Raw genomic sequence first — 25,311 nt, 5'->3', positions numbered from 1 at the left:
TGCCATTTAGTTGTATCCGTTCACACGCGCGCCGTGTTGCGTCGCGTCCCTCGATGCGCCACGCAACGCAAAGAACAGTTGAAAACGCACGCCAGGCTGTGCGTATAATTCGCGCATTGTGTGCCGCAACGGATTCAAGGGCATGTTAAATTGTACCTCCACCTATATAAATGTATGTGTGTGATATGAAATTGTGGAGGGCGAGTTTCATATGCTTCACTGCGACTGCTCAGTATTGGAAGCTTGAAATAAGCAGCGGCGAAAGGGGTGTGAGCAGCACACACAGGCTGCGAAGGGGCTCTATGCGGCGCGGTGCGGTATGCCACGCCATGTATAGTACAAGGCTTTTGCGTTATTGTGTTTACTTGCGGATGGCAGAGGCGCGTGTGCTTCAATGGCTATTACAGCGTGGCGGCTAGGCGAGCTTGGTGCCAACATGCCTGGCATGCTCGTGGACACTTTGTAGTCGTGCACATTGTATTCGTACATTCCAAACAGCAAATAAAATATACACTTTTTCGCATTTGGCACAAATTATAAGTTATACATTTATGGTTATGTGCAATTATTTATGTGTGGAGTAGGCGCTACTTTTTTTGAGAGTCGTTAAGTAGCGCCAAATGGGTTCTGACAGACGCAGGTCTCACCTGCTCTCCTCTTGTGTTGGCAGCATTATACATTTTTAACTATGTTATACGCGGAAATTCATTTAAATGTAGACAAAAGAAGTAATGTAGTAGCACCTTCTAGATTCCTGAGGGAAGTATCGCCTGCGTCGACTTGTTTAATTTTGCGTACAATTACAAATCCAGCGGATGTGCTGGACTATAGTGCATGCAGAAAGCGCTGGTAATTGGAAACGGAGGCCAACAATGAAGTGGCAAACTTGTGAGGCGCTTAATCACGATACCAATCAAATTTGCAAATAAATAACTTGCAATAAATATTTGCAATTACTGCGACTAGGTTTCCTACATTTCCTTGCTTTCAAATGGAGACCAAAGTAGGTAAAGTAAGCCCAAAGTCGAATCGCAAGCAAAAGTACTTTGAAGTGAAATGTAGTTTAAAAAGTCTTTGTTAGTTAGACGACTATAAGACTGTAACAAATAAACGGAGGATGCCGTGCTAGATGGTTGGTCAATGAACAAGCAAATTCCAAATTTACATCACTAGTCGCTAACTAAAAATAATCAGACACAGCGCAATAAATTGTACATTTGGGCCGGAGTATCTGCAAGCTGCTGATGTTGTAGCACTACGTTGTTCCCTTGGTATAATCGAAAGAAGCCAAACCCGATATTTTTAAGCTTCAAAAATTACATAGTCTTATATCGATTAATTTGGTTTGCTGCCAACAGAAAACTCTATAAACACCACAATGTGGTATGAAAAAGTTTACAATAGTAATGTATTTATATATCTTTTATACCATCAGAAAGGAGATATTTCAACAAACATAAATCATAATGACGTTTAAAAAAAAGCTCATATTTTAACGCGAAATTTTTTGTTGAAAATTTGGGTTTCGAGCTAAACCGTTTTTCACCCTTAAAAATTCATCCACGCCACTCCCTTTCCACTTCCCGAAATTAGATCGCTCGTAAATTATTTTTCTTTTCCGTTTTGTTATTTTATATTTTGTTTCCAATGGGTTTATCTTACTATGCATTCAAAAATTATCTACCCTTATCTTGCTTATTTTCATTTCTACATATCTTCGGCGAAAGATGCTATTAAAGTATGCGAAATTATTAAGTTTGTAACAGAATAAGGATATCTCATCAAAAATCCGTAATTACTTTAAATCAATGGATGTTGTCTAATTGTCGAAATGTACATTGGAAAGTTACAATAAACAGCCAAACATTGAGACACGATCCACCAAGTACACCAAGGCTGGGAAGTGAAATGGGAAGGGTTGTATTGCTGAGTATTATCCTGCCATTTGCAAATGCTATGCATTTAAATTAAAAGTTTTTTTATGGCCATCTCTTAAAGCAGATTAAAAAGCAGATTTAATGTTTATATAATGGACATTTCAACTCTAACGGATGTAGATCTAAATACATTCCCCTTGGAGAGGTTCAGGATCCAAAATTAGTGACTTAAATTAAAAAATACAAGAGACAAAGCAATATCTTACCACTGATTATCAAATTGTAGTTGAATGATTTTATTTAGAATTTTAGGGGTAACCCAAGCATGTACTTGTGCGTGCAAAAACTAAAAAAAATAGTTTATCAGTCAGCCAGCTTATTCACCTAACCTAACATTACGGCGGTCTATAAAAGCTTTTTCAAGCTAAAATGAAAAGGAGTCTTAAAGTACTTAGCGAGTACTAAACTTAATGTGCAACATTTTCAACTTGATCATAAAAGTAATGACAAACAGTTCTCGAAAACGAAATTTTCCAATGCAGTGCTAAGAGTTGTCCTGCTCTATAATTGGTTCATGTTGTGATTTTTGTTGTAACCTCTTCAGAAAAAAATGTCCCATATAATTTTAAAAAACGCTGTCTTTTTGACAGTCCGACTGCCGCACGAATTCATTAGTCATTATTTCTTCCAGAACTAATCGTGTTTTATCCTTAACTAAATTATAGAATATTTGTCCACACATGCGTTTGTAATAAATTTATTGCTTAAAGTTTTAATTCTCTAAAGGAAAATTCGCAATCATCTCTGCTGGATTACGTTTTGTAAAAGTCCTTCGACTTATCAGCGCCGAAATATACAACAATACATACATAAGTATTATATATGGCGAAACGCTTGACTAACTTTAGTGCCCTATGGTATTTTTTTATTCTTCACTTATTTTTTACGAATTTTATTACTTCACTATTCCCTTTCATTGAGTACGCAACATGCCATTGCGTGTAGAATTATTGGCTTCGAGATGGGTTAGCGACGCACAAAACACTTTGATGTGACGAACGAGAAAGGGGTGGCGGTAAGTGAGTTGGCGCCATAAAAAGGAAGCCAATGCGACAGTTTTGCATGCGAGTCAGATGATTTCACAAGTGACAGACTGCTTGAGCGCTCGGACAAAGGACTGGCGTGCAAGGGAGCGAGTGGAAAGCGAAATTAGCAGAAAAGTGCACAAATATATATATGTATGTGTATGAAAAGTTGTGATGTGTCGCTGAGGACATTTAGTATAGCGTATACATAAGTCCGCACGCTGCGACTTAAAGGCATTTCATTAAGACACACTCGTGGATATGTGCGAGCAGCGACTAACACGCAACAGGAGGGACATCAATGAAGCTAAAATTGTTACACGCAGCTAGTAAGCCCAAACGAGCAACGCCTTATTGCCAATAATTCTCCAAACTGCATTGTTGCAGAGAAACTTAAGACAATATATAAAGTAGTCGCCGCAAAAGCTTATTAGCCTTACACTTTCTCGGCGACTTTCTTGCAGTTGTTGTTGTTGTTTGGTCTCTCTGCTCGTTGCAACGCAATTACAGCCCACTAGTTGTTATTTTCATAGTGACATATAGCAGGGCAATAAATCCGCTGCTGCATAAAGCTATATTCTATTACTACGCAATTATTAGTGACCCAATTTTTAGTTGTTTCCGTTTTCTCTGCTTCTTTTTGGCACTCGGTGGGCTGCAGTTCATTCTGCGGTCAGAGTGTCCAACTGACAGTCATCACGCAGAGCTACGGGACACGAGCGAGTATATTCTTCCCCTTTTATCCCTACCGTTGTTGTCACGCAAAGTGCTGTTGCTTGCTCAGCCAGTGCGTTCGTGAACTAAGACAAGCTGATGTTTTAAAGAGGTTATGCTTCAACTAACACACATCAAAACTTGTACATGTGCGCTTGCTCCCAATTGTGCTGCCATCATCAAATCCAATACATTTCACACTCTGAATTCCGCTTCTTTTTTGGAACCGTAACAGTCCGATTGAACTACTGACTCTTGAAATATTTTATCTCGCCGCATTTATAGGAGTTCTATCTAGATCGTGTCCACATGTATGATGAGGATAAAAGTGTTGCCGTGCGCAAATAATCGATATTGTAGGGAGAGAGATGAGACATCTAGATAATTTTTTCCCCTGAGGTAGACTGAGATTAAAGTATCGGCGAATGGGCTTGAACTGATAATATCCAGCTAAACATTTGTGACAGGCTCAAAGCGTTTTGTAAATTTTCGAGAATTATTTTTCTCCATAATATGGTAAACAGTATGGTTGCGGATACGGGATAATCTTCAATTGCTGAGCTGCAGGCTCAAAGTGATATAAAGATTGTTTAGATATAAAGATTAGCTGCGAATAACCTGTAAGCAGTCCCGGACACGCTCAGCGGCTAAAAGGGGAGAGTCACAGAGAGGTTTTGGGGGAATAAGGGGAAATATTTTCAGCATATAATCTATACCGCATACCCTAGCTAGATCTAGATTAAACATTATTTAGGCCACATACTCAAGTAACAGTATACAAAAGTAGATACCCGTGAAATCAGTGATATAGATTTGTTTTTGGAATTTTTACTTTAAAATTAAAGGGAAATAAGAAATCACTTTATCATGGTCTTATGATATCTTCTTCACCAGAAAATTCGAACGCTCCATTTCTTTTAAAAATAAATTAGAAATTTCCATATTCAAATAGATTTTAATCCACGTGGAAATACCGTACATAAACCAACCTGTTATAAATAGAAAAACGGATAAAAATCAACAACTTCTGAGGAAAATATGCACGATAAGTCAAAGGAGATAATAAAAGGCAAAGAAACCATAAGAATCGAGCGAAAATTAAAACAAAAAGCTACGCCAAGCTGCGCTAAATTTAAAAGTGAAGAAAAAGTAATAAAGGACAACAACTAAAAACTCGGCAAAGAATGCAACACAGAGTGTGTAACGATGCAATAAGCAAAGTAACAATAACAATTACTGCTACAAAGCAGTGTAAAATGTAAAGGACAGACAAAGTTGTCGTATAGTGTATATGTATATAATTATTTATATATATATATATATATATATGTATATGTGTAAATGTATCTGTGTGTGTGTGAGTAGAGGAACTTTTTAAGCACAAGTATGTAGAATAAGACTTCTATGTAGACGCAACCATCAAGGACGGGATTCAGGGGCAGGGAATACAAGAAATGCGCTTCACGTTGAAGTGCATGTGGATGCAATGGGAAAGCTAGAAACACAGAGATGCTTTGGTTGTTTTTTAAAAACATATTACTTAACTTTTCTTCCTTGTGCGCTTCGCTTTTAAATGCTAGCAGGCGGGTATACGGCGCGATTGTGAATGTAGTGGTAGCACTGAGGATGTATGGGCAAGGAAATATTGTATATCAAATTGAATTGTGTTGTTATGCAGATGAACACAAAACTTATGGAACTTGTTCACGGAAAATCTAGTAGTTAGATACTTCGAGCCAAAGTTGAGTGAAGAAGCGAAAAACAGTCGAAACGCACCAAATAATCACATAGGATAAGCAAAACGATACCCAAAAAGAAAAAAATATGAAACTGAAACGAAAACTATATTGGAAATACGCGATTGTGTGTGTGTGTGCTAAGAAACTGGTAATAAGGAACGAATATACTAAGAAGATGTACAGTAAACACTAAAGCGGAAATATGTACGTGGGTATGTGTGATTGTTGTTGTGTGCTTTTATGCAGAAACTGGAACAGTTCACTGCGCATTGTAGCTGCCATGTCAATATCACAGCGCACTAGGTAAACTACAAACCTACTTATGTACCGGTCTATAAGTGGATGGGTGTGTGAGAATGTGTATGCAAAGGCGAGTGCTAGATGACTACTCGGAGCTAGGGATTTTAGGGAAATTAAAATATATGTTCAATACACACACACACACCTACATGGCTACGTGTAAAAATATTTATTTATTTGTTTGCTGACTCATTACTTTCTCCTGAATCACCTGCGGAGTGGGGCGCAAGGTATGGTAACATGTATGGGTGAACGCTACACAAACACTTACACACATGTCGCTACGAAGTATGTATGTATGCGTACTAAAGGGTTAAGCAAGCAATACATTTCGTTCAAATTTCTAATTTTTTTTAAGCGCTAAATACACTTTCAGATGCAAGTTAAAGCAACAACAATCTCGAAAGTAATAACAACCAAATAAAGACGGAAAACTGAATATTAAGTTAATGTGATGAATCGATTTCTAAGCATGTGTTCTAATCAGAAGAAAAATCAACAAAAAAGTGTTTTCTTATGTATGCGCAGCATCTTTAATTGTGATATTGCAAATATTCTTTTTATTTTAAGTTTTTTAAATGCATACTAACAAAAATAACGATTGTTGTATGGCAGATGAGTTGATGATCGCATGAGTAGTGAAGGATGAGTAAAATGTGTTCGCTTCACTTTTGATGCGTTGGACGATTGATTGCATAATGAGGTTTATCAGCAAATAGCTGTTGTTACACTAAATAACGGCGCATTATCGCATATGTATGTATAATATATATAAGTAAGAGCATGTAATTAGAAAATTATAATGAACTGCGTAGCAAATTTCTAAAGTAGTAACAATAAACGAGTTCGAGTTTCATACGAAAAGAAACAGAAAGACAAAAAAAACATTTTGTGAATGTGTGTGTGTGTTCGTTAATAATTTTAAAGCCAAGTTAAACATTTATTATTAATTATGATTATTTTGTTCTTCAATTTAAAAATTCAAACGTAGATCAATAAAAAACGAAATCACATCAAACCATATTCTGGGAGACTGCAGAACCAGTATTTAAAAGGTTAGAATAACGGGATTTTTTTTCTAACAGCCCAGTTGTGATTCTTTCGCGGCGACTTTAAGTGTGCTATCCTTTGGTTCGAAAAATTTACTCAGTTTGTGTTTATTTTGAAATCATTGAAAAATTTCATAATTTCATATTAAATTTTTTTGTATATCTTTTATTAAAAGCATTTGTCGATTTTTTTTTGTTATTTTTGTATGAATATACGTTTCGCTGATAAATTTTGCTTAACTTTCGAAAAAAGTAACTTTAACAGTAATTACCTGTTTTTGGGCCATGGCTTGCATTTGCTGGAACATCTGTCGCTCCTCCTCTTTACCTGTAAATCGGATGAGAATTTTTCCAAGTTTAATTCTAAAGGTGATGTGAATATGTAAATGAGTTAAAGTGCATCATGGAATGTTTCTGAAAAGCTTTTGTAGGATTAGAGAGCAGAATAAAATCCCTTTTTCTCAAGCGTTGCAAAATTTCAGTCCGCCTTATGTGAACAAATATTAATATTGAAAACGGATAATGTTAAATGATCTAAGTGGTTAAATAAAAGCATATCTTTCGAAAAATTGCCTAAATCATGTTGGAAAATAAAGTTTCCTGAAAGAAAATTTAAAAAACTAATTATGTGTATTTTATTATCCTACGTAGTAAAAAAACTCTTAGTGTTCGTACACTTTAAAATACTTCCCTAAAAGATGATTATCCCGCGTTTTTAGTCAGCATCTATTCTTCTTTCTACTCTCTTTTGATTACCCTCAAACATAATTTTTAACAGCCTGGATATTGGTCTCTAGGGTGGGGATATAAATGGGATGTGAGCTACCGTACTCAATCTCTACTCCCGCGTTTACGCTCAGCACCTCGGGAAATGTGAGCAACATTGAGTAAGATGCTGTAATCAACACGTGTGGAATTCAGGGTAAAAGGGAAGGAGGCTTTATGGCTGCAGTGGCTGTCCACTAGGAGGTGCGGCTAATCAAATATACTTTCTCCCCAGCTGGAGTTGTGACGCTGGGTTTAGGGCCCGCCACGTAAAACTGTAATTCCAATAAAAGGAACCCGAAAGCCTCGGAAGCAAAGTGAAGGATATTCAAATTTATATTCAAATATTTTGAAGATCTTGTGAAATGCAAGCCTTATACTATATAATATATTTCTAACTGTTCTAAAAGTTCTCGTCTCAAATTTTTATGATTGATCATACTGTCTTTTTAGTTTTCTTCTTCTCTTCAGCAGTGTTTCAAACGACCTATGTTAATTTGTATACCTCAGTGCGGCACCGAATATTTTTTTATAAAAAATAATTGTATCTAACCTAAATGTAGCTAAGGAACTAATTACCATTAATATTCAGGTTTTCCACAAAAAGTTAAATGTTCTTTGGTGTTTATGTTGAAATATAAACTACATAGCAATTTACAGTAAACGCTTTAAAGCAAGATTCTGATTTATGCATACGAACTCTAATCTATATTTTATTACTACTCACCCATTCCCTTGGTTTGCAACATTTCCAATAATTTCTTGATACTTTCGTCACGCGCAATGAGAGTTTGCTTTTGCGTTTCCACGCGACACTCAAGATCCTTAATTGTCTCACGTAATATGCTGATCTCGCGCTGTAAATGATCGTTTTCCGCGTACAAAGCCTCCATTTGTTGTTGCATTTCAATGTTAGGCTGACGCATGCGCATTCGCAACTCCTCCTCCAACTGACGCACCAACATCGCTTGTTTCTTAGGAAAAATAGTAAGAATACATATCAAGATCAAGATCAGCGTCATTTATAAGCCGGAAGAATACTTATGTGAATGCACTTAATAAAGAATGACTCTACAACTCCTAAAGCTACTGCTATTAGAATTTTGAAATGGTACGTATACCGCATTGAGTATAATATTTCTTACTTGATTTTCCGTGCTCAGCAACTTTAGCTGATCATTAATCAAACTGTATTTGGCGCTCTCTTCTTTACGCAACGCTCGCTCCTTCTTTAACTCCGGCGACCAAAACGTCTTTATGCTGTGCATCGAACTACCTAACTTTTGGTTTGTCAGTTCTAACTCTCGCTTAAGTTGACCTAATTCCCGCTGCAGATCTGTATTTTGATGCTGTAGATCGCCCAGATACGCTCGATCCGATGATGGTAACCCCGTTTGATAACCTGAAGTAATCAAAATCATATAGAGTACAGTCGGTATTATTGTTTTGTGTAATTCTATATAAATGCGTAAATATTTTTTAAAGATATTTTCAATATAATTTCAAGATATGATTGAGGGCCTTCGTTCGTAGAATCAAAATTAGATGACTATCACATTTTAAAGCACTTACCTATAGGATTGGGGCTTTGCCTCGCCGAACGTCCGTACAACTCGTCCTCCAAATACAATCCTCTCTCAAGCGACCTATCACGTGAGCGATCGCGTGGCTCACGTATGGGTATAAATTCACGATCGTGTGGATCAACCAAGCCACCGCGATCCAGCGACTGGTAACGTGTTCCTGTGCAAAAGAAAATTACAAGCCAAATCTTTTTAGCAAATTCTCCTTTTCTAAGGTATATTCAAGTAAATACAGACAAATATCTCACATTAAGTTGAAAATTACCACACATTTTGGGTTTAATAAGCAACGGTCTTCAGCTGTTATGAAATTTTCAGGTTTTACGGCCCAGTTAACATCAACTTAATGTTGCGAAATTGCCAAATTTTTGGAGTGTAAAAAATATAATTTAATTACTTGGATAATCCATGGCATGTGACATCGGCGGTCTGCTGGCACTCCGACTCCGATGGTGGCCCGCACCGGCTGGACTTGTTGGCTCATCCATGTCTCTATAGTATGGACTGCCCATTGCTGTAATTCACACAATTATGACGATGATAATAATGAGGGTGATGTGGCTAAGGGATGTGATACGTGAGAGTAGAGAAAAGTGATTGTGAGAGGACTATGGATGTGGTCATGGTCGGTGGTCGGTGGTTAGTGGTTGGTAGTAAGCGGTGTCATTTGCTGGTGTTCGCTGGTAAAGGATTTTTCTTGCGATTTTAGGACTTGGATGGGTGATTCAGTGTGGAACTAGGTAACGTATCAAAATAAACTGTGCATTGGGGACTTATCGCATTTTTTTGGAATTGCTAGTACGTGTCAAAGCATTTAAATGATCGCTTTCAAAATATTAAAATATTTTAATGTGTGTGAGAGTAATAAATAAAATTAAAATTTTAAAGGCTAAATGAAAATTATATTCAAATATATATGGCAACGCTTCTATGTTTGTGCGAGTATGAGTATATTGTTGCTGGTTGATGAAATTTCGCAACAAAACAGAAGGCTTTTAATTAATGGAATATTAACGGAGCACTGAAAGAAAAATAGGCCACTACGAGTTCTCTATACAGTTTTTACATTTTGACTAATTGAAAAAAGCAGTAAGTGTGTGTACGTGCGCGCGTTGGCAATGCTCATGTGATGGGTGTGCATTGAACTCTTCCTGTACTGTGATCGTTATCTTCAAATGTAATGAACAAGTATAAATTTGTTTTTAAGTTTGTTCTAACGTGCGTGTTTGTCTACGGAAAACTACTTGTTTGACCTCCCTCTGGATATTCAAATTATTGGCTTGGGATTGCTGGACATGCAATGAATAACAGTGTGTGGAACGATAGAGCGTTATTATCGGGTTCTACTTTATAGGAACATTATATGCAAACAGTTATTTTATTATTTCGATAAGAGCCCTCGCTGGAAGCAAAATTGACCAAGCGAACAATAAGTACTTGGTTTTGTTAGACCTTTCATGTTTTTCCTCCATTTTAGGAGAAGCATCGACTTGGCTAAAATTTGTTCGGGGGCTGTAGCATCAATCAAAAATTGCTGATAATATTAAGTAGCACAATGAGTAACTCCTCATACAAGTATTTTCGATGATTAATATGTGAACTATCTGATTTACTATGCTTACCGGATTATATCTAATTATTGGAGAAAGTGATGGGGAACCAATACATTGGCCTTGACAAATATAAAAAATATAATTTCGTTTTTTATTTAAATTTTTTTTAAATTTTTTATTTCTATAGTAAGTTGCCATATGAAGTAATTAACCCACACAATATACTCGTATACATATGTATATATACAAGAATGTGTATAAGAATATGAATCTTTACTCTCATAAGTTTCTTCACTTAAGAGGACTAAAGGAGGGCTAGAGAGTTCCAGAAAAATATTCAATGAAATCAAATTCTGTCAAGTCTGTAGAAATCGTCAAGGTTATGCTAAGAATCTTTTCTATTGAAGATTTTTGCGAGGACAGTGCTCATGATAGGAATTGAACTGATATAGGATCTCAAATGCAAAATAGTAAAAATTAAGTGCTTCGAAAACATGAAAATTTATTTAATAGAAGCCTTTCTTTGCTCAAACCATAGAGCCCATTTCAAGCGTGAAATCTGATCCTAACACGCCTATGCTTGCATTACAACTTATTTAATTCCAAATTCTATTTGACTATGAATGAGGACTGATAATTAAGAAACCTTATGTATAATTAAGATCGAATTACTGTGTCGCATGTCATATTAGAATTAAAACTGCGGAGTTAAGATGTAAGGTGTGCAACCGAAAGGTGGAAAAGAACACACCAGGCGAGATGGTCAACTTACTGAAGCAAAATTGTGATCACTTTTTAGATTGAGGGGCGAGTAGAATTACATTTACTTCGATTTTTTTTTTGTCTTGAATAAATGCATAATATTTCAATTTGATTGGAGCAACATTGACGAAGATATGTATTTTTTTTTTTGTATCTGTCTTATAAACCTTTTACATCACATGCACTTAGTGTACAAGTTTGTTTTCTCGAATTTAATAATATTTTTTAATTTTACAGGTTAATAATTTTCCACAAAAAATTTCGTTCTTTCCTTCAAAATGTTCCCAAAAAGTGAAACATTTAAATTTGGGAAAAGCCCTCAGCATTATCTGGGCAAAGCGATTATCTAATGATATGATTTTGATTTTTGGATTTTCAAATATTCAACACCGAATTAGGAGGGACACCGAAAGCCAATTTTTTTCCGCGACGCCTAATATAATTGCTGCCATTGCCGCTTTTTTTAATATTTATCCATGAAAATTTAACAGAATATTCCTCAAACATCATAATTTAATATATTATTGCTTTTTAAAAATACATTTTAACTGTTACATAAAAAAGTATCAAAAAATGGGCTTTGTTTTACTCCAATTAACCCTACTCCCCCCAAATTATACTTCATTTTATCTAATTTGGAGTTCTTAAGTGTCAGATGGGTGGGCCAACAATTTTTTTATCTTTTATTCCTTAGATATCATGAAAGTATCATCCGAAATGAAGAAAAACAAAATCTGATAGAGTTTCAGCTTTTTATATTTTTATTTCCCATATAACCCCACAGGAGTATTTTCTGATTTTGTTTGGAAATTTATTGCATTTGAACAAATCATTGTATAGTAAAACTGAAAACTTATTCTTGTCGGGAATTTACCGATATAGAAAAATTTAATTTTTTTTACTGAGTGGACTCGTTAAAAAGTTATTCGAGGTCTAAGTCCAACCTTTTTTCGTCATTTCGGACGATATTTTCACGGTACAAAAGAAAAAATGTTAAGTTTTTTGTGGTCCATCTATGTGTGTGAAGATGTGTAAAGGCTGGCTAATGTATGAATGGCTGGGTTCGTATATGTGTTTTACTAACCATAGTTGTAATCCAGTTTGCCGCCTTAATTTGTTACGACACAACAAAGGAACAGTTATATAAGTGTATGGCGAAGTGTATGTGGCACGCCTTGCAACAAACCAACGCGTTCTACTTTATGTCGGAAAGGAATTTTTGACTACTTCTAAACTACATTTAATAACGAAAGTTGGCATTTTCAATGTGGAGTGTGTTAGTTGGCAACAAATTGTCACATAATTAATGAAATGAAATCGAAACGAAAAACGTTAATGTATGCGCCAAGCGATGATAAATGCAACAGAAAAATGTTTCATGCGCATGCGTGATGTAAGATAAAATGAATATTAGGTTCAAGTTTGCAATCGTTGTTATTCAAAGAAAACAATACCATAAATTAAAATGTACGAGTTTAAGTTCATATACAATAATCAATAATAAAAATACAATAGTTTAATTAGAAATATTTATTTAAACTTAAAAGTAAACGACTGCGAAAACTCTTACTTGACTACGTAGCAATTATTCTATGTATAACTATTGTAAGCAACAAAAACAATATTATTATACATTAATATATACTTTAACATTTTACTGATAGCGAAAGTTTAGAGCGAAGTTGATTTAATTTATACATATTTAATAATTATACATATGTGAATATACATTTAAAACTGTTCTTAAAACCATCATACTTAGTCTTGTCATAAATTCTATTACAAAATTTACAACGCATACATTGAAGAAAAATTCGTCATTATTTCTTACTATAATTTATATGCAGTCTACTGCAGTCTACTCCTATTTAATAATCAGTTTTGCGTTTGCTTTCGCTTATTAACAATAGAACGGGGAGCTGATGAAAATCGTCTTGCAGTGATTGCTTTACATAAGTGTGAAAAAAGTGTAAGTGAAATTTATGAGTTTCACAAAAATCTTAATATTTCGAGAACGTTTGTTTGCCAAACTATTGATCGTTTTTCCCGTCGTCGTCGCGTAATTAGAACCAAGTCAGCCATAAAAACTGTTCACGAAGGCATTTGAAAAAATCTCCTTAGAAAAAAGTTATTTCAAGGGAAATGGATACATACACCAGATCAATGAGAAGACTTATTTGAAATAATCTCCACATGAAAGCGTAACGTCGGCCAACTGTTCATCTTCTGACAACGCACTTGAAGCAAATTTGACTTAACAGATGCAAGCAGCTTCATCAGTGTTCAAGAAGTTTTAATATGCAAACAGTTTAACTTGATCACCATCTAGCTGCTGTAATGGTTTTGAGGGGAGTCTCCTGTAAAGGCGTTACACCTTGAAAAGGCATTCAAACTGGAACAAAAGTCTAGTAACAGGATGTTTTAGAAATCGTGGGAAAGCAATTAAGCTCTCTTTGAAGGAGAGCTTTGGATCTTTTATCAAGATTCTGCTCCAGCACCCAAGGTAAAAACCACCCAAAAGTCTTTTAAAAGCAATATTCATGGTTTAATAGCTACAGGTGATTGGCCGTATAGAAGGTCTGATTTGAATCCATTGGACCACAGTTTGTGGTCAGAGTTAGAGAACATGACCTGTTTTATACTTGGAGGGTCTCAAAAAATCTTTGTTTAAAGCAGCGTCGTCAAAGCAAGAGGTGATCATTTCGATTACAATTTTCTACATCGCTCATTTAATATAAGCATTATCAAACAGAATTAACTTTACTAAAAATCGTACAATAGTTTCATTTTGATAACGACCTGAACTTGTAACAGAGCTTATGGCGGAGCTAAGTAGAGCCAGATTCGGAAGAATATGAAATGTTTGGAAATTATTATTGGAGACAATGACTTGGTGCTTAAAATTGCAAAATAACTATATACTTGGATGTCCTTGTTAACTTTTAGTGGAAAATTACTATTTTGAGGGCAAATTAAACTACTAAAGAACAGCTTACATTTATTAAATGCTAAAAATTGATAGCTCATCCGTTCCATAGTCTTAATTGGCTTCTATTCTCGTGGTCCAAAAGATTTGATATTGATCAGATAAAAAGCCAAAGGAGAACAGAGAAGAAGTGGTTTAGAAGAGTTATTTATTTATATATATGGTTTATGGAGTTTTTCTGAAGATTGCTTTGAGTATTTCCATTCAGAGAACAGGAAATATATATAAAGATCGCTATATATACATACACATGCATTCTTTATTATCTCATCATTTATGTAAGTGCACTACTTTCATTTTCACTATAAACTCCGCCATCAGTAAATTTGATAAAAAAGACATAAATGAAAATGAGAGGAAATAAAATATCCACTAAATTAATTGCTATAAATTGTACATTAATAGTAATTTAATATTTTGAAAACTGTTGTTGTGCAATTTATAACTGTCAGTGTCGCAAAGATATTTGCATTTTAACGGTAAGTAAAATATTTGAATTCCGTTATATTGAAACAACGTGACAAGCCAATTCCATGTGTTCCCTGTTGCACGTAAGCAATTACGTATATATCATAAATACCCACACATACATAAGAGGTTCGTATTATTTTTACGAGTTAATAAAATTTCCAATATAAATATGCATATTTTACGTTCATATATTTTTGAAACAATCATTGCCATGCCACGCGGCGAGGTCAAATGTGCAAAAAGTACACACATACACATGTTGTATGGCGGAAATCACTTTAAATGGGCTTTAATAAATTTTGTATGTGCGTGTGTGTGTTTATGCATATTGATTCATGACCTTACTGCAAAATCTCGTAGCGCGTGAAAGCGAACAACGTAATACACTAGCAAAAGCGCACGGTCACGTGTGCATGCGTTTGTATGGAAAATATATGACAGTAAATATTGTATACATAATTACTTTTAATTTAGATGCTCAATTAAAAATTTCAATCAAATTCGCCATTAATTCTCTATACGTCCTCTTTTACCTCTTTTTGTACTTCCCGACAGGAGCAGAGAAGTTAAAGCACGTGCAATTACCAGAGTGAAAGCGCACCGTTGTCTAAATATTGTAGGCGTTATCACTCTAGGGAGTATTTGTTGCACTTCTACAATTTAATGGCGCTTTGAAATAGACCGGCCCTTACATCTTTACATCATGACTTTGGGATCTCGACAAATGGTACTACAAACATTTGAGAATTATTTTACTTTGCAGTGGAAAGTTGGAGGAGCATAAAAGAAGACCACATGTCCATATAATGTTTTCTCCATCAAAAGGTACGCATTTTCTGACAACCATTTCTCACAACAAATTTTGACGTTTGTCAGAATCGCACTGGGTTTCAAAAGTATTGGCATATGCATTTTAAATTTGTTTCCAATATCGGAGAAATCATATTTTCTGATCTTTATTTTAAGGATATCAAAAAATAACCGGATTGATATATTGAGGATAATATGGACCACCATTCAACTACATAAAATGATTTTTCTTACATTAAAATCATTTTAAAATAAGATATATCTGACACAAACTCAACAGAAAACGCTAAATTTAATATATTGAGTTGATGTGCAAAACGTAAACCAGAGTATCGGAATTGATTATATTAAGGATATGAGGTTTGGACCAAGGTCTAATATTCAGCGTTAAGCTATTTTCAAGCAATTTTATAAATATATATAACTGATACACTGATCGATATATTCAGCATAGCGTTTGTTAGAATAACGAAGTCATTATATGTAGGGCATAAAGCCAATCGGAAATTTGAATATCTTATATTAGGTATATGAGAGATATGGGTTGTACTGAAACACTTTTATATATTTTTGCCATTACCACAGACAAAGCTGATATCTGAGTTTCATTAAGGTACCTCACATACCATCAAAAATATGTGCGGGATAATGTCAACCGGATGTTTTAAAATCTTGAATTGGCGGCTAAGAAAAGTTTTCACCCGATTTTACCCATTTTCTGCACAAAGATATTTATATTGTTAATAAAAAAACACGCTCTTTCAATTTCTTCAAATTTGAAAATTTTTCTATTGGAGACTAACGGAATTAGTGATTCGATTCAACCCATTTTTGGCACACTGGCATGTTATTATCAGAAAGCGATTATTTCTGAGATTCTCTAATATATCTCAATATATCCCACAGATTGACCGATATTTTCAATAAAAAGGTCACAATAGCAACTGGGGTCCATGTATTCGGTACCTGGGGGCTTGAACAGGTTTGGTCCGATTTTTATAATTTTCAGTCACAAGTTGGCACACTTCAAAGGCAGTATTCGTGCAAAATGTCATCCCGATCAATTCATTGGTGCTTAATTTGTATACTGGAAAGTGAAAGAATCAGATGAAATTTATATTCGTGTCAAATGACACCTTTCACAGAACCGTTATATATGGAGTGAGCGGGATTATCATCCGATTTCACAGCGTTGGTAAAGCTGCTTAAGGGATTTGTCCTGAGCGAATTTGATTAAAATAGCTTTAATGGTTTAGGAAATTTGTACATTAAGCCTCTAATAGGGCGGGACCACGCCCATTTTTTTAATTTTTGGCCCACAGGTGACCCTTGCTACTGCGATCCCCTGTGCCCAATTGCAGTTTAAATATTTTTTATTGCTTAGTTATGGCACTTTATAGGTTTTCGTTTAATTTTGATTTTTAGGCGTGGCAGTGGATTTCAACTTGTCTCTTCATCCTGATATTTTATATATATAACCCTATATCTGTCTCGATTAGATTTAGGTGATACAAAAAACGGCTAGGTGAACAACACTATTATACTCTGTAGCAAGGTTTTTAAATCTTCAGTTGAGCAAAATAAATTGTTGTTACACTTGAAACTGGAAATATCTATTTGAAAATGCTAAATCGAAACCTTTTGAAAAGTGATTGCTCTGTCAATAAGTACAACCAAATTTAGCAAGAGAAAATGAATTCAAGTTTCTATCAATGAAAGCGAGCTAAGGTTGTAGTTGAGTAAAACTTAAAGGCTTCAAGCAGAATCACTTCTACATCATGCTGTAAGTAGTACAAAATTCCACTGACTCTTCAATTAGATTTCGTACTAATTATTGTTAAGCCATTAGAAGAAGACTATAAAATAACGTTATAAGTCGATATGTGTTTAACGTTATTTTCGTCCAAATGTCGAGCAAATTTAGCTTATTTTTGAGAATATTCAGTACAGACGAATATAAATCTGAAGACTAGGTCATACAGTTATTGTAGAAATCGTGGCAACCAATTTTGCTTAGGTCCTTATTACTAAATATTTAATACCACGAAGTAGAAGGCATTCAGATAGATTTGTGCTATCGGATTTCCCTTTTGCTTTTCCATGCTATCTTTTTAAAGAGAGTAGAGTTCAAACCTAGCAAGCAGAGTCGTAACGAATCGAACACGCCAATTATAGCGCTCACAGTTTAGAAAACACGAGAAAAAAATGTTGACATCGGTTGCACTGAAGCCCGGATACCGCTTACAAATAAAAAGATTCCATACAAGAACTTGATTTGATCGGTAAGTTGGTATGACACTATATGCCATAGTGGTCCGATATCGGCGGAAAAGGACGTGTACAAAATTTCATTTTCCTTCAAAACTGAGGGACTAGTTTATATATATACAGACATACTTACAGACAGACGGACTTGGCTAAATCGGCTCAGCTCGTCATGCTGATCATTTACATATTAATTTTCTAAGGCCACCGATGTTGTTTTTTGGGTGTTACAAACTTCGTGGTAATTTAGTATACTCGCTCTCTCATTTTTGACTTATAAACGGATCGAAAATACATATTAGAGCCGATAAAGTTCAACAAAATTCGATTTCTTTACCATTCCTGTTGCACAGTCCATAATAATATGTTAATTTCAAAGATATATGCGGAGAAAACCAGAAGATCTGTCGTGTCAGGTGCAAATGAACTAGCAACTTAACATAACACAACTTCTTCGTATGCTATTGCTTAAGCTTCAATACTCTTAATAGATATCTTAATAGTATACTAAGTGTAATTTAATGACTAGTTAAACTCAAATTTGCCTTGTGTACAGTCTTGCCTTAAAACCCTGCTTCAATAAAATCATAATTGCTCTGTTTGGATTTTGCTCTGGTCTCAACTCATATTTGTTATCAGCGGCTACAACTCAAAATACGAAAATATCTCAAATTATACATACATATCTGTCTGTAAGTTTAAGTAATTAACCAATAATTTAATTGCCTGGAAATATCACTTTTAAAATTGGTCTTCACCTAGGGGACTTCCACGTGCACCGTAGTCTCGTGATGGCGATCGATCTACAGTTGGCAATTCCGTGAGCCGCCTTGAGCGACCCGGGCTACGAACACCAGAGCTAGTTACAGGATTGTAATCGTCTCGTGACATAATCTGCCGCGGTTGGTCCGCGGTTTCTCTCTCGCTTCACACTGCTCGGGTTATGTGTTCTCTTCTGCTATATGTTTTTCTTGTTATCGTGAATTTCGTATACTTTTTTGTTTTTTTTTTGCTCTGCTTCTCTCCGCTTTCACATATACGAGTACAGTAGCTTGTATATATATGTATATATGTGTGTGTATATGTACGAATATGTGCGATTAGTTTTTATAAGGCGACGCAAAAAGTAACTATATAAATCTGTTTTAATAATTTGAAAATTTTTTCAGTTTTTGTTTTTTTGGTTTAATTCGTTAAGAAGTTTCAAATAACTGAATCTAGTTTAAGCCCGATTGGGTGCTAAGTACAACGTTAAGAGGGTGATTTTGTATTTTGTATTTTTTATATTCTCTTTTGCTTTCTTCCTTTATGTATTGGTTATTTGTTATTATTTGTTTTGTTTTTGCTTTTTTTCTTTGGTATTGTATCTGTCACGTTTTTCAATCTGCAAATGTAACAAAAAGAAATACGACAGCATGAACGAAAACGCAAACTTGTATTCTGCATTGTCTTCTAAAGCAAGCTAAAAGCTAATTAATATAAAATGACAATGACTCTTTAAGCAATCATCTGATGCGGTAATTAATTCCAAGTTGCAAAGCACACATCGTGCGATATTTGTTTTAGCATACCATTACGGATATAATGAGCAGATAACATCAAAATGAAAACTAAGCAACACTAAAAGCTCCCGAAGCATATCCAATGGAATGGGCTGGTTGGGTTTTTGGAGTGGGACGTTAATTAATAGAGGTTTTATAGCACGATTGCACTTAAGCCATCTATAGTGCGTCAAATATTTCGAAACCCTTGGTGAGCTGGCACGCAAGGAAGAGGCTAAGTCGAGAATGCGGCCTATTTTTAAGCAAATACCGACCGATCTATTGGATCTAAACTATATTCGTGCGGTTGTCCAAGAGAGAGAGAAAAGCGTAAACTGAGTATTATTCCATTATTCCAACATTCCGAAAATTCATTAAAAAGTTACCGTCCTTGTCAGTAGGGTTATTCAGCATATGTGATTGAAATATGTCTAGCTTTGTGTCTGAAAAAGTATTTTTCCACGGAGTTCTTATTCATTACTTTAATATAAACATTCTCTAGCTGAGCGAACGCACCAAAAGTGACAATAAAAAAGTGGTGATTTTGGCTTGGAAGAAGAAAAACGTCCTGGGTGGCCAAAAATGTTTAAAGATGAGAAACTTGAAGTATTACTCGATGAATCCATCATTCAACCCTATACGCAAATAATCATATCGGTCAACCAGCCAAATCAACGGAAAAGTCGAATGTTCATGACGCCAAGAAAATGATCCGTATTTTGTCGATAAGAAGGGCCTGCTACATTATGAGCTTTTAAAGCCGGTTGAGATCATTAATGGAAAACGTTACCGATATCAATTAATCAAATTAAGGCGATCGATTGCCGAAAAACGGCTGGAATTTGCACCTACACATGATGCAGTAGATTTTCATCACGATAACGCTCGGCTACATTTTGCTAGGTTGGGAAGATTTGTTTCATCCGCCTTATAGCCCAGACCTTAAGTCTTCTGAATGGAATTTGTTCTGGTCGATGCAGAATGTCCTCACTGGAACACGGTTCATATAAGAACAGAATACCAAAACTTGGTTTGATTTATTCATTGGCCACCAAGTCTACACCGTTATTTTGGAATAGAATCCAAAAATTGCCCGATAGATTAGAAATGTTTTAGCTTATTTCGTGAATAATACTATTTTATATGTTTTTCTTAAATAAACGTTTTGAAAAACAACCGTACGAATATAGTAGTAGTAGTATATATATATATATATATATATATATATATCTCCAAGGGTTATCGCCCTTTTGATAGTTTTGAAATATAAGGTTACCTGCGTCTAATAAATCTATTAGAGGGAATATTGATACCAAAATTTAAACTAAAAATTAAAGTTCCTTTTGTAAGTGATGCAATGCACTACATTACACAGATTAATCAATTTAAGGGTATGCCAATAATTGAATTCCTCCGATATGCAATTAGAACCCATCTCAGTTGACAAGTAACAGGATTCAACAAGATATATCCCTAACATTTCTCGAAATTAATGAGATCGTCCTGCAAATTAATTATTTTATTCCGTGTACAATAGTGCTGAAATTGTCTGCCAGTTTAAGGCATTTCATATTTTGTTGCAGTTCTATTTTACCTTTTCAAGCAAGTCTAATCCGATTTTAAATAGTATTGTGTTCATATGTTAATAATGGCTCCCTCTTCGAGTTAATTTTAGTTAAATTACTATGGTCATATTGTTTATACTTCCAAAAAAATGGTGGAATATCGCTGGGCCATCGTTAAGACCGTACAAAAATTTCATTGGAATCGGTCCAGCCGTTTCGGAGTTTATAAGCAACATACGTACAAACTTTGTCTTTTAGTTATATTATATATATAGTTTGATGTACTTTTTTCGTAAGAAAAATAGATATCGAAGAAGTGTCAGCTTCTTTTCTTTACCAGTAAATTATAATCTTTCCTAAAAAATGTTTTCAAAGCCAAACATGGAAGAAATTGCGAATTTCACCAGCAATAAGCAAGACCACACGCACACGAGATGAAAACGATTTCGTAGGTGATTCAAATACATATGTATGTATATGTGTTGTATATATCCTGAAAAGCATTCAACTTTAACTATTTCCAGTACTGCTAGCACTACTTTCCAAATCGCATACGCAACGGGGCAACCCTAGGCCCACATTTGCTTGAAATGTGCTTTTAAGATTTAGCGCGCTCGTCTTTTTACGCTCGAGAAACAGTAACTAAGCGCTACAACTAGCAATAAATTCAATTCAAAAGATTCCATACACACAAACAAACAACTCGAGACCAATGGGGTAAAGTCACCCACCCACAATGCTACCACACACACAACGGCCTGCAAACCTTATAGAGGCTCAATCTCTTTGCGGCCTGAACTCAGCTGTACCTACGTGAATTTTCGAGCGCTTGTTATTGTTGGCTTGGCTTCTGTTAAAAGCTTTATGAATGAAAGTAAGGTAAACGAAATTTTAAAACAAAATGTAATCGACGAATGCGCAACTACAACAAACCAACAAAACGAGCTTTGAACATAACTACCGCGTCCGCAAATGCAAAGACGAACAACATGAAAACAAAAACAACAAACACACACCTTGCAAATGCGGCAAAAAATAGTATGCAGCACGAATAGTATTCAATATTGTCGCCCAAACGGTCAATAGCCAGCCCACCAAGCACCTAGCGCAGAAATTTGTTTTATTTTCTCCGCTACTGATCCCATAGGTGCCTGCCTAGCTGCCGGCTTACTAGTCATTTTAGCGCCAAAGCACCCATACTTCAGTTGGCTGGATTTAAGTAAATTCTAAGAATACACCGCGATAACGGTGTTAGCGACGTCGGCGATAGCGTCGTGAGTTACGTACGTGTTTGAAAATAGCCTGGCGTGCAACTGCCACCTCAATGAAAACAATGGAAATAATATAAATATTTCGTAACTCACTCCTGTCCTTAACACGTGTACAGGTTGGTTGTGAAGTGTCTGCTATCATCAAGAAATAGCACTACTAGCTCCAAATTTTATCTCAGGTTGGTACGTCTGTCGTGAGAACACATGCAAAGTTACAAGTCATTCTGCCAATTAATTCTTTGTTTACAAGCCATTTGAAGTTGACGTGTTAGAGTATTTTTTGTATATGGAAAAAATTCAATATCACGTAGTGATTAGGTTCTTTGTTTTGAAAGGTTTAAAAGGAAAGGAAGTTTATGAATAATTGTCAGAAGTGTATAAGGAGTGCTCACACGCACCGGTAAATTTTGGCCTATTGAATTTAAAGTACGAATTGTTTGAACAACAACCGTATTCAACAGATTTGGCTCCCAGCGACTACTACTTCTTCAGAAACCTGAATGAAGAAGCTATTATAGCCGTAAACGGGTATTTTGCAGAGCTTCCGGAAAGTGATTATAGGGATGGCATAAAATTGTTGGAGAATCATAAAATAAGTGTATGGAAGCTAAGGGAGATTATATTGAATAAAGAAATATATTTCGGACCAAAAACATTATTTTTCATTTTGAGAGCAGAAACTTTTCAACCAACCTGTATATAGTTCGCAATATGCTCGTTTTCAAATGACTCCGCCATTACGAGTCATTAGATATATAGAAAATCAAATGTTTCTGGTCCACCTCGATAAATAAATAAGTATATACATACATGTTAATAAATACATTCAACGGCATAAATAGGCAGATTTCTGGATTATGATCACTTTTCTCTTCGATTTATCGGCCAGTGAACCGATTAGTTTTGCAATAATCGAATTAAAACTATATATAAAATAAAGGACTAAGTCTATACTGTACTAGGCCGGAAAATTTCGAAAGTCAGTCCACTGTCCCGAGAAAATTCTAATAAAATTCATCAGCACTTCGGTGACGACTTAATAGTTGGAGGTCCCCAAATTTTTCCGATAAGTTGAGGGCATATACGTACCATATACCATAGATAAAAAGAGAAGTTCAACCACATATACAGTATACAAGTACATAGATGACAAGGCAAATCATGCAGATACTTTGGGCGAAGATAGTGAAAATGAGAAGATTCTTACGCAACCAAGGATATCTGTAGCAGCTGTAGTGTAATCATACCCCTACTTATAAACACATGCATCTTAAAAGGATTACACTAAGTGCAAAAAAAAAAATTAACCGTGATTGGACCAATGTAATGTTTACAGATGAGTCAACTTTGATATATGTTTGGTTAAGAAAAATACAAATATTTATTCAAAGGAGTGTTAAGCAGATAAATCTCTGCTCATGAATTTGGGGTTTTGAGGTGCTTCACAGAAAACCTGAACACCGTTAGAATGATAAAGTTGTATAAAAGTGATTTACTGAAGTCAACCCTGAAATGATTTACGGCAAAAATAACCATGATTGGATACTGCAAGAAGACAATGGTCCGAATCCAAGGAGCAGACTCTGTAACTCTTGCAACAAAACAATATACGCGTATTTTCTATAAATTCAACAATTTTCCCCATAAACGCTACCTTATCTTTGGAAAATTAAAACGTAATTTTTTGAACGCACTGTAAATATAATTTTCTTATTAAGAAGTAAATGTTTAAAACCGAATGAGTTCACGAGAGCATGGAAATGGACGTTAAGACAAGACGACTAGTGACCAGCAATGACCTGTCGGGTTCACAACCTACAACAGTAAAATCATATTTATAGGATATGGGGAAGCTTTTAAACTTATTTTGTGGAAATGTGATTTTGATTGTGTTGGGAAAGTTTAGCATTCAAATTGAGACTAGTTCTAGATAGGGGAAGGGCTTTACCAGTATAAGTGCAAACAAGAAAAAAATGTATCCTCGGCTGCATCGAAGTCATAATAACCTTCACGGTGCATCTCATATGGCAACTATATCTCTGAATCTGAATATCTGAAAATGTAACCGGTCAAATTCCTTTCTTCAATTTGAATTAAGTTTGCTTTATAAGAAAAACAGGTTTTTTATGAAGATTTTGGGCCTTGTTTTTGCCGGTCAGTTTGAAGGGCGCTATACTCGTATGCTGTATCGACCTGAAATAGCTCCTGTTTATTTATTACTTTAATATCAAGAAAATCTCAGCACAAAGCTTTAAAACGAGGAACATTACTCGATGAAGATTGTTGCAATAGAAGAACTCGCTAAATCTTTGAGAGGCACTCAAGCAGCCAATTCAAAACGTTCAAAAACTACTTTCCAAAGCAAGGGAATTGGGTATGTTATGTAAATTGAAGTCAAGAGTGTTGCTTGAATGCTATAAAATGAACTCTGCTGAGGTAAAATGGGACCATTGCGACAATTTTGAACGTAAAAACTCATATGTAAAATCTAGTGAACCAGCAAAATCAACGGCAAAGCCGAATATACATGGCTCCAAGGTAATGTTCTAAAACCGGGTGAAATCATTAATGGGGAACGCTACCAACAACAACTCATCAAATTGGAGCTAGCGATCGCCGAAAAATGCCCGAAATTTGCAACTATATAAATATTTGGAAAACTGAAAAGGGAAGCTTTACCTCATTTGCCTTACAGCCCAGACCTTCGCCTTTCTGATTTATTTCGTTCGATGTGGAACACCTTCAATGGAATACAATTCACATCAGAATAGGGTATCGAAAATTGGTTTGATTCATTCGATAAGCCGGCAAAGTTATTTTGTGATGGAATAGATTTTGGATTTTGGAAAAAGCCACGCGAACATTCGAATATTCGGACTATATACTGAAAAAAACTTGCTGAATGGCCTTACAAGATACAATTTTTCTTACACCTCTGACGGCCGAAACCTATAGATTAGATATAGTGCAAAACT

At 35.3% G+C, this 25,311-nt stretch overlaps 1 protein-coding gene across 10 annotated transcripts in view; it reads right to left on the bottom strand.

Annotated features, from left to right (window-relative positions):
• brp (ELKS/RAB6-interacting/CAST family member bruchpilot) overlaps positions 1 to 25,311 on the bottom strand; it is a 106,194-nt gene that overhangs the window by 68,941 nt on the left and 11,942 nt on the right. For 9 of the 10 annotated variants that reach the window (XR_011396263.1, XR_011396266.1, XR_011396265.1 and 6 more), the window contains 6 exons: positions 12,512 to 12,661; positions 9,510 to 9,626; positions 9,102 to 9,272; positions 8,675 to 8,931; positions 8,257 to 8,503; positions 7,037 to 7,092 (listed from right to left, as the gene is read on the bottom strand). Coding sequence is in view for 6 of the 10 variants with exons in the window: in XM_070109204.1 (XP_069965305.1) it covers positions 7,037 to 7,092; positions 8,257 to 8,503; positions 8,675 to 8,931; positions 9,102 to 9,272; positions 9,510 to 9,624 (846 nt within the window). In the remaining 4 variants the exon portion in view is untranslated. Of the gene's footprint in view, positions 1 to 7,036; positions 7,093 to 8,256; positions 8,504 to 8,674; positions 8,932 to 9,101; positions 9,273 to 9,509; positions 9,627 to 12,511; positions 12,662 to 18,717; positions 19,344 to 25,311 lie in introns of all 10 variants that reach the window. The other variant, XM_070109209.1, reaches the window with a different exon arrangement.

This window comes from Bactrocera oleae, chromosome 4 (assembly GCF_042242935.1).
Source record: "Bactrocera oleae isolate idBacOlea1 chromosome 4, idBacOlea1, whole genome shotgun sequence".
Classification (NCBI taxonomy): domain Eukaryota; kingdom Metazoa; phylum Arthropoda; class Insecta; order Diptera; family Tephritidae; genus Bactrocera; species Bactrocera oleae.
Note: the sequence above shows the minus strand (reverse complement) of the source record. Positions and strands in the feature narration are given on the sequence as shown.